The sequence below is a fragment of the Danio aesculapii genome, unplaced genomic scaffold (genome assembly GCF_903798145.1).
Source record: "Danio aesculapii unplaced genomic scaffold, fDanAes4.1, whole genome shotgun sequence".
NCBI classification, from domain to species: domain Eukaryota; kingdom Metazoa; phylum Chordata; class Actinopteri; order Cypriniformes; family Danionidae; genus Danio; species Danio aesculapii.
This window is the reverse complement of record NW_026613879.1, coordinates 4641-15000: the sequence shown is the minus strand read 5'-3', so window position 1 is coordinate 15000 and position 10360 is coordinate 4641. Positions and strand designations below refer to the sequence as shown.

The 10360-nt window shown below is 46.8% G+C and overlaps 2 protein-coding genes across 2 annotated transcripts in view; both read left to right on the top strand.

The window, feature by feature from the left end:
* The window catches only part of rpl27a (ribosomal protein L27a), a 4139-nt gene extending 97 nt beyond the window's left edge, over nucleotides 1–4042 (top strand). Inside the window, exons 2-5 of the mRNA XM_056452765.1 lie at nucleotides 214–277; nucleotides 358–433; nucleotides 942–1116; nucleotides 3885–4042. Of these exons, the coding sequence (XP_056308740.1) occupies nucleotides 214–277; nucleotides 358–433; nucleotides 942–1116; nucleotides 3885–4013 (444 nt within the window). The 3' untranslated portion in view covers nucleotides 4014–4042. The remainder of the gene's footprint in view (nucleotides 1–213; nucleotides 278–357; nucleotides 434–941; nucleotides 1117–3884) is intronic.
* A 107-nt stretch (nucleotides 4043–4149) lies between these two features.
* Nucleotides 4150–9573, top strand: LOC130220492 (calcitonin-1-like). The gene is made up of 4 exons (XM_056452766.1): nucleotides 4150–7868; nucleotides 8082–8159; nucleotides 8243–8362; nucleotides 9145–9573. The coding sequence occupies exons 2-4, from the start codon at nucleotides 8083–8085 to the stop codon at nucleotides 9332–9334; spliced, it is 387 nt and encodes a 128-aa protein (XP_056308741.1). The 5' UTR covers nucleotides 4150–7868; nucleotide 8082; the 3' UTR covers nucleotides 9335–9573.
* The last annotated feature ends 787 nt before the right edge of the window (nucleotides 9574–10360 follow it).

Below are 10360 nucleotides of genomic sequence, written 5' to 3'. Positions count from 1 at the left end.
GAATTACCAGCGGGACGGTCTGATGGCGCGCGGGAATGACTCCACATCTGTTGGACGCCGGTTACTGGGCGCTATTGAGAGGGTTGTGCTCAGAGATGTGGAGTTATTAGAGGAACCGCTGGACTCAGAACCGTCCCGCTGGAGGAGGATGAGCATTAGTTATTAATCTTCATAACCGCTCATAAACACTCATTAATCTGCGTTTCTCCACAGCCGACCAAAAAATCCAAGACGAGGAAGCTGCGCGGGCACGTGAGTCACGGACACGGCCGCGTGGGTGAGTGCACGCGCATTATTAATTCCCCGATTATGATCATTAATGTTGAGCGAGTGATGATGATGATGATCATGTTTCAGGGAAGCACCGGAAGCACCCCGGGGGCCGCGGTAACGCCGGAGGACTGCACCACCACCGCATCAACTTCGACAAATAGTGAGTAAAAGACCAAGATGGAGGAGTAAACACTGCCGTGTGTGTGTGAGAGAGAGAGAGAGAGAGAGAGAGTGTATGTGTGTCCCTAATGAGTTATTACTTCAGGTTCAGTACAGCGGTGTATGTGTGCAAGAGCTGATCCAGGATCAGTTTAATGTTCAGGCCGCTGCAGTCAACGTGTGTGTGTGTGTGTGTGTGATCTCTGCTGCTGCAGATGCTGGAGATGATTGTAAATGCTGGAGTTATAGTTCAGTGTGCAGGTTAGGGTGAAGTTCCTGAAACTGTATCTAATGTAACTTGTTTTACTGGGTAGTAATAAAGCTGTGTGTGTGTGTGTGTGTGTGTGTGTGTGTGTGTGTGTGTGTGTGGTGCTGTAACAGACAACACCTGATGTGTGTACACGTGTTATTCGCCATGCTGGGGAAGTTTGCTGTGAGCATCATCTGTTCATCTGCAGCTCTTTGACGTGTGTGTGTGTGTGTGTGTGTGTGTGTGTGTGTGTGTTCAGTCACCCAGGGTACTTTGGGAAGGTGGGCATGCGGCACTATCACCTGAAGAGGAACACCACCTTCTGCCCCACCATCAACCTGGACAAGCTGTGGACGCTGGTGAGCGAGCAGACCCGGGTCAACTACAGCCAGAAGCCCGATGGACCTGCACCCATCATTGATGTCGTGCGCGCGGTGAGTGTGTGTGTGTGTGTGTGGCGAGTCTGAACACCGGCTTGATGATTTGAGCCGAAGTCCAGATGATGTCCACTCTTCAGACATGTGGAGATTATACAGTGACGTGACCCTGATCCGTGATTCAGGAGACCCTAATCAATCTCAAATAGACCCTTAATGTTTTTGAAGTCGTCAGAGTCAGGCGAGTGTTAAACACATGACGTTACACACCTGCAGTCGTGTGTATCTGTGTGTATCCGCACGCCACGCTGACTGCTGTTAGACCAGCACCAAACCTGCTCTCCACTGGTTCTGCTGAACTCAGGACAGTGCTGTTCAGGTTCACTGTGTTCATTTATACATGCTGCTGTTTGTGCTGAACGAACACACACACACACACACACACACACTGAACACACACACACGTATCGAAGCTGAATATCTGAATATCCACAGTATTGCAGAGTCCATGTGGAGGCACAACATCAGGTCCATCTTAGCCTGAACTCTGGATTCACAGTGGATCCGTCTTTATACGTGTGTGTGTGTGTGTGTGTGTGTGTGAGAGAAAATCACTATCTGCGTGATGTTTCTGAGTGTGTGTGTGAGATTCAGAAACTGATCAGCATCACGTTTACACACTTCAACATTCACACACACTCGAGTGCTCAATCTCATTTATAAACACACTCCAGCGCTCTCGTTCTCTCACACACACACCCACACACTCCAGTGCTCTCGTTCTCTCTCTCACACACACACACACACACACACTCCAGCGCTCTCGTTCTCTCTCTCACACACACACACACACACACTCCAGCGCTCTCGTTCTCTCTCTCACACACACACACTCCAGCGCTCTCGTTCTCTCTCACACACACACACACACACACACACACACACACTCCAGCGCTCTCGTTCTCTCTCACACACACACTCCAGCGCTCTCGTTCTCTCTCTCACACACATACACACACACACTCCAGCGCTCTCGTTCTCTCTCTCACACACATACACACACACTCCAGCGTTCTCTCTCACACACATACACACACACACACACACTCTGGCGCTCTGGTTCACACACTCGGCTGTTTTTGCTGTAAAGCAGATTCTGAGCTTGTCATCAAGACTCCAGGTGAACAGATTACAGAGCGCTGAGCTTCAGCTCTATTATCACCGCAGTCATGTGATCCATCCTCTGTGCCGGTTCAGTTCTGAGCACAGACAGACGAATGTGTGTATCAAGCGGCAACCTCCCGCTCTCCCTCGGGAAGCCAATACGGAAGTAACAGAAACTGCAATTCATCAAAATTCCGCTAGTCCTGCTCCATAATAGAGCAAAGTGCAATTGAGCCCACTGTTAGAATGGCCAACTTTACAGCAGAAGAAAAGGTGTTTACAGCCTGGTACAAAGAACCATTTTGGTTCATATAGCAATTATTACCCTCCATGACAACTGTGAGGGGGGTGAATTATTTTATAACTCCTCCATTTCCTTTATATTAGGTTATATTAAGTTTGCATAATTAAGGGCGTGGCCACTTGAGTGACAGCTAGGTCTCGCTGGTCACTTCACCTCAGCTGAATCCGGCAGATTAGCCACTGATCTCAGCATATTCATCGTATTTTTGTGTTGTTTTATGTGGCTTTACACAGTCAGCTGCCTTTTGGACTCATTTCTTACAATTATCAGATGATATGGGATGCTGTGTGCACTTAATTGTGCTCACAAACCATTCACATGGCCTCCGTTTCCCATGTGAGTAAAGTTATATACTTATACACCATCTCTATAAATGTATTTGTTTTATTTAAGATCATTTATCATTAATATTTTTCTTTAGACCCGTAAAGCACTCCAGAATGTGCCAGATTGATTAGCTGTAGGCTCTAGAACAGTCATCTGAAGCGTTGTCATACAGTGTTATGCTGGAGTTCATCAATAGTCCTGCATTTACTAACACACACACACACATCTAAAGTGTTTGGAAGTAATTCGTGTTTTCCTCCTGTAGAAAAACGTCATAAGAACAATGTTTAGTGGCTCAGTGTGTTACAGCAGTGTTTTTAAAAGTCTAATCACTTTACTGATATAGTGTACAGCCAAGCACATGTGGTCAGAACACAAACGAGTCGCAGGTAATAAAGTATCAAGCGTTTCTCCCAAAGTAAAGTCTGTCTGCCAGGTCTAAGCAAAGTGCCAGCAGGTGTCTGTAGCTCCGCCCACTCTCCGCCTCTTTGCCCTTGTTTGGTATCCCGCCGTGGGTGCGATGACGCGCGAACAAAATGGCGACGGTTGGCCGCGCCTACTTGTGGCTTTTGCGCTCTTCAGAAACCTATGGGTGACGTCACGGATACTCCGTCCATATATTTTACAGTCTATGGTGTGTATCCTAGAAACAGCCCAGTTCAGGTCTGTACAGCAGCGCTACACGCTAACAGCTTCAATGGCAAATGCCAAACATTCAGGCTGAAGAGAAATGAAATACCAGTTATTCTGCAGAGTGTGTGTGTGTGTGTGTGTGTGTGTGTGTTTGTGTACATAGCAGTGGTTGATTCTCCAGAACTGCAGCAGATACAGTGAGCACTGCAGAACAGTATTACTGCCAGAGATGATCACAGTGTTGCGTATAAATGTGACACACACACACACACACACACACACACCGTCTATACTGATAGTTTCCATTGGCTGGTGTTAAATCGGATCAGGAGTGTGTGCTTGTCTTGCGTAGCGCTGCTGCTCGTGTTGATGAAGCTGTCTTCCTGCTTCTCCTCAGGGCTACTTCAAGGTGTTGGGCAAGGGGAAGCTGCCCAAGCAGCCGGTGATCGTGAAGGCCAAGTTCTTCAGCCGGCGCGCCGAGGAGAAGATCAAGGGTGTGGGGGGAGCGTGTGTGTTAACCGCCTGAACACTTTATTAATAAAACAGAGGAAAACACTGCGGTGTCTGCGGCTCTTCATTCATCCTCATGTGGACACACTCTCACACACACACACACACACACACACACACACTCTCTCACTCTGCTGTGTGAAGTCTTCAACTGTAAATCATTCAGCGCTCCTCTGCAGGAGAGTTTTGTCCAGCTGTGTGTGTGTGTGCGTGTGTGTGTGTGTGTGTAACAGATAAATGACTGTCTCTAGTAGACATGTGTTTTGAGTATGGAAGTCATTCATTCATATGAAATGGTTCCATTAGTGCTCAGCATGTGAATAACGTCAGTACATCAGTAAAGCTCTTCGCTGTCCATAAGCCGGGTCTCCTGAAGCCGTCTCTGGAGGAAGTGCTGTGCTGTATAGAGTAGATCACCTGTTCTGTTTCTCAGGTGTTTTACTTTTCAATTCAATTCCCCTTTATTTGTATAGCGCTTATACAATGTAGATTGTGTCAAAGCAGCTTCACATAAAAGGTCACAGTAAATAGGAACAGTGTAATTCAGTTCAGCCCAGTTCAGTGTGGTTTAATAATCACTACTGAGTCCAAATATTGAAGAGCAAATCCAACGCTGCGCAGCTCTACAGATCCACTATATTAACAATAATCACTCTGCTGACCGCAGAGACTCTGTTTTAAATAAAACAGTAAAGGTAAAACACCCCTAATCTGCATATTGTCTTGTCCATCCAATCATATTCAGTTCCTTTACAATTGACTCTTCGCTAAGCCCCGCCCTTCTTAGTTACTGTTGCTACGCCTGTCCAGCTTTCGTGCCAGCACGTCTTGTTCAATGTGTCGGCGCTGGTGTCAGACATGGTCAGGGATATAACGTCCTTTTTGGTGAACAGGTGAGATTATCTGAGAAAGCCAGACAAAAAGGACTGCAGTATACATTACAGAGGTATATTCACCACATAACAGGCCACCGATTAGTGAATAATTCAATCAAAATTGAAGCTAGCTTAGCCTAGCCGTTTCACACGCTGACCATTCAACAGCTCAGTTCATGCACAGCAGGTGAAATTTAAAAATAGCCTAATAATAACTAATTAAACCCTGATTTCTCTATTTTAGCCAAAAAGCCTGATCGACTATTGTTGTGCAATGAAATTTAGCATTAGCGTTACTAACTGACGAGGAAACACGCATGGACAGAGCTTTACATCAGTCATTCATAGAAAGAGCAGCCAGAAAGGGGAAACCGGTGGGTTTGTGCCGAATATTAGCATCATTGACCCGTAACAGTGTACAGTGAGTTACCTGTACCTGTCAGCATGTTTAGCTGCTCTTTATAAATGACTGATAAACAGCTGCTGGTGAAGGATATGGACCGCACGTGCTCAGATTATGATCATATCTCTGTTTTGTTCTGTTGATTTGTAATTTTAAATATTCGTAGCTTGAAGCAGATGCAGATATGAAGTTCAGTAAAGTTAGCAGCAGATTCCGGATCAATAACTCATGATGACCTATTCTCTATTAGTATGACTAATGTTACTATGGCGAAGGCTTAAACAGAGCAGTGCTCATAATATTGAGGGAATAAAAGGAGAAAGACCGCTGGGAAACAGAACCTGCTTAGTGTTTTTGAAGGAAACTCACTTTAGATCTGTTTAGGGTAAGAGGTGTGTGAGATATTGGCGTCTATCACTGAATGTGTCAGGAGTATCACAACAAAACCAGCTTAACTCCGCTCCTTCAGCGCCCTCACACAGCTTAATCCACGCTGGCATTTCTCCTCTGGAGCTTTTGGGTTTGAAAAGTGAAAATATTCCACCATCCCGTCCAAACTTTAAGAATACCGGGTGTCAGATTTGCGCAATCCATATGCTAAGCCACGATTGGTGGGTGACGGTTTTTGGGTGTGGCTTAGCGAAGGGTGAATTTTTGGGCATGAATGTTGCCTGTTCCTCTACCAACATGGCTTATAGCATCTGAGATTTCGCTAAATCAGTAGTTATGTCTCATCTCATTTATTTAATGTTGAGCTCTTCAGCCTGTTTACTAAGATAATTAGAGAAACTCTGGGTGTGAATGTTTTAAACAAGTTTCCATATTTTGCGAGTTGAGCAGCCAATCACACGCGTTTCTGCTGAGCTTTTGAACGCGGTAACCAATCATCTGCTCAGATTAGTCAGCGCTGAGAGTCCCGGTTCTCCATGAGTTTATTCATCAAACACACAGATTCACAGATTCAGTGCTGTTTAAAACTTAAACGCAGGTTCAGAAGATATTCCATGTTCAGTATCCTCCTGTCCTCGCGCTCCATACTTCACTATATTGATAATAAACGTTATTCCTGCTGGTGGGCCGCTGGAAGTGAAGCCGTCACATGTAAAGCAGTTACTCATTAAAGGCATTAGTCTGTATTGGCAGATGATTTTCCTCATCGACTGATGTACATTTGTGTTCTCAAGGCATATTTCAATAAATAATAATAAAGGGTTATTCTGCATGAATCCCTTCAGCAAGAGTGAAGCGCACAGAGCCAGAGGAGTGTCAGGCCTGTAGGGGTTCATCATCTGTCGGGCCAGACCGAATCTGCGGAGGTTTTTAGCTATTTCTGCTGAATTATTTCAGGAGTCTCATAACTAAAACCTTAATATGTGAAATAAAAAGGAATACATTTTAAACTTGTATTTAATGTTTACAATGCAAATCCAATTCGATCCACTTTGCAAGTCTCTCATGTAATATCTCTACTGAAAGATAGAAAATCAGCCTTTACAAACTGCACTGTACATAAATCTGATCAACATGTTCATATTAGACAAGAATACTACTGTCATTATATAAAAACTGAATAAATATAGATTTACACACATTTACTCATGTAAATAAACAGAATTAATGGGATAAAAATCTGTGGAAATCAGCGCATGCAGAGTCGGTGTGGGCCTAATCATCAGTAAACACCGCCACTGTCAGAGTATACAGGGGTTAAACACTGATTATTGATGTTAGGTGGACTATAGATCATAGTAAAATAAAAGATGCTTTATCTTACATCATGAGTTATTGTAACCCAAATGTGTTCCTTATGATTATTATGATACTCAGAGTCATCACCTCTCAGACATCTGAATAATCTTAAAGAGATCCAATTAATCCTGTGACATTCACATGTACACAGCAGTAAAACAAAGTTAATTCATTACTGGGCGTGTGTGTGTGTGTGTGTGTGTGTGTGAGTGAGTCCGTGTCTCCAGCAGGTGGCAGCATTAATAAACCCTTCATCCTCTCACTGATGAATCTGCTCTGAGCATCCACACAACACTGACCTGTGTCTGTTCAGTGACTGAGATGAGGATGATGAAGATTATAATGTAGATGAAGACAATGATGATGGAGATGAAGACAGTGATGAAGGTGATGATGGAGATGAAGATAATGATGAAGGTGATGATGGAGATGAAGCCAGTGATGAAGGTGATGATGAAGATGAAGATAATGATGCAGGTGATGATGAAGATGAAGACAGTGAAGGTGATGATGAAGATGTAGGCAGTGAAGGTGATGATGAAGGTGTAGGCAGTGAAGGTGATGATGATGGAGATGATGTGGTTCAGATATTTACTGCTCGCATCACTCGGGGCCACAGACTGACGTCACAGTGGATCTGCAGACATTATATTCATAATCAGAGTCACGGGCGCTGCTGATTGGCTGAGCGGGGTGTGTCTGTGCTCTGATTGGCTGACGGCAGATAATTGAACACCTACACAGATGATTCTGCGCTCCCCGTGCGGATAAATAAAGCTGAGCCGGAGCCGCACTCAGAGGAACCCGTCTGAGAGATACAGAACACACCATTACACACCGACAGGTGAGAGCGAGCGAGCGAGAGAGAGAGAGAGAGAGAGAGAGAGTGTGTGTGTGTGTGTGAGAGAGAGAGAGAGAGAGACCTGCTGCTGGAGTCAGAGCTGAAGTTTAACATCTGAAGTGTCCAGAGTCAGAGTGGAGTGTGTGTGTGTGTGTTCTGTGGCCTGTAGACACATGATGAACTGAAGCTGTGTGTGTGTGTGTGTGTGTGTGTCAGGATGCTGCTGCTGAAGGTCTCCGCTGTGCTCCTCGCTGTGGTCTGCCAGATGAAGAGCTGCAGCGCCGCTCCGGCCAGGTGAACACTGATCCCAGACCAGCTCTTCCTCTTCTTCAGCCTCTTCCTCCTCATCTTCTTCATCTCCTCCTCCTCTTCCTCAGAGCGGCAGCAGACTCTCTGACTGACAGGGTTTCGCTGGTGGATTTCGAGGCCGGCCGACTGTGGAGCGCCATACTGAAGAGCGTGGAGCAGATGACGGAGGATCTGGAGCCCGACAGCAGGTACACCACAGCAGGACACCGGGGCTCCGCTGGGGTCCAGAGGGTTCCACAGGGGTCTAGAGGGTTCTGCAGGGGTCTAGAGAGCTCCGCAGGGGTCTAGAGAGCTCCTGCAGGGGTCTAGAGGGTTCTGCAGGGGTCTAGAGAGCTCCTGCAGGGGTCTAGAGGGTTCTGCAGGGGTCTAGAGGGCTCCGCAGTGGTCTAGAGGGTTCTGCAGGGGTTTATAAACCAGTTCTGCTCAGTCTGCCAGAGAGGAGTCGAGCGCGTCTGTTCCCAGATCAGCTGTACTGAGTCTGCTTATCTAACAGCATGCGTGTGTGTGTGTATAACTCTGCGTGTGGATGTTTGCCTGTGTGTGAGTGTGTGTGTGTGCATCTGCATGTCTGTGTGTGAGTGTGTGTGTGTGTGTGTGTGTGTGTGTTCCAGCCCTGGGCAGCGCCGATGTGGAGGATGAAGAAGCGGATCATTCACTCACATCTCCAGTTCCTGCTGGACCGAGAATCGAACCTGCAACTTCTGGGTTACAAGTCCAACTCCCATTAGGCCACTGCTGCCCCTGTGTGTGTGTGTGTGTGTGTGTGCGCAACTTTGCTTGTTTGTGTGTCCACATGTGAGTGTGTGAATGTGAGAGTGTGTGTGTCTTTGCTTGCTTGTGTGTGTGTGAATGTGAGAGTGTGTGTCTTCGTGTGTGTGTATGTGTGTGTCTGCATGTGCTCCTCCTGCTCTAACACACACACTAACCCAGGCTGCGCTCCTGCATGACTCTGCATGTGTTTCTCCGACAGTCGGGGCAGGTTCCTGTCCAAGCGCTGCTCCAATCTCAGCACGTGTCTGCTGGGTAAACTCTCGCAGGAGCTGCACAAATTACAGACCTCCCCGCAGACGGACGTGGGCGCCGGGACGCCCGGGAGGAAGCGCAGCCCGCTGGAGATCAGTGCGCTCAGCGGCTACGGAGACGCGTTTCCCGGCGTCTGACGGCGCCTGACGGAGCCTCGCATGCGGACTCCCCCTGCCTGCCTGCCTGCGCTCCTCCTTCTGTCCTCCTCCTGCTTTCCTCCCCTGATTTCTGTTGTAGAGGACGATCAGATCCAGATTACATGTCTCCCATTTTAATAAAGCAGTGAGTGTGTGATAGTCACCTGGAGCTGAGAGTCCGCTGAACATGTACGCTCTGCTTCATCTTTACTTTAATAAAGTTATTTTTGTACCAGGAACTCTTTAGTTGTCAGTTATTAGTCTATATGTGTGTAAGCTTGTTTATCTGATGGAGTTCCTCCACATACACACACCAGAGCGCCGATCTGCAGGTAAGAGACAGATCAGAGGACACACGTCACCTGTTTATACACACGTTTATATGTCAGATGTGTGTTAATGTAGTCATTATTAACACCTGCTGATGTGTGTGTGTGTGTGTGTGTGTGTGGTCAGAGTGATATTGTTCCACACACTGATCTCTCTCTGTGTGTGTGTGTGTCACAGTGTGGCCCTGCGGAAGCGCGCCTGTAACACTGCCACCTGCGTCACACACCGGCTGGCAGATTTCCTGAGTCGCGCCGGCGGGATCGGACACACACGCTTCGTGGCGACGGATGTGGGCTCCAGAGCGTTCGGCCGCAGGAGGAGAAGCTGAGACTGGAGATCTGCAGCTTCATCTCAGTCTGAACACAGAAGATCAACACACACAGTTCAGCGCTCGTGTCAGGACTGCACATGTACCTAACAGAACCATTCAATGTAGATTTTCTATGAAATAAAGCTGATTGTTGAGGATATCCAGTGTCTCTTCTTCATTTCTCTGTGTGGACAGAGCTAATCCAGCCTTTGTGTTTGTCCTGATGAATGATGTTTGGACAGATCTCAGACCTGCTTTATGAACAGAAAACACGTCAAACCTGCTGATCTACAACAGCAGAGATCTGACCTTCATTCAGCTCAGCTAATCTCATCCTCTTCTGCTGTTTGCTGTGTGTCAGATAAGAGCCAGTAATGCAGGAGACG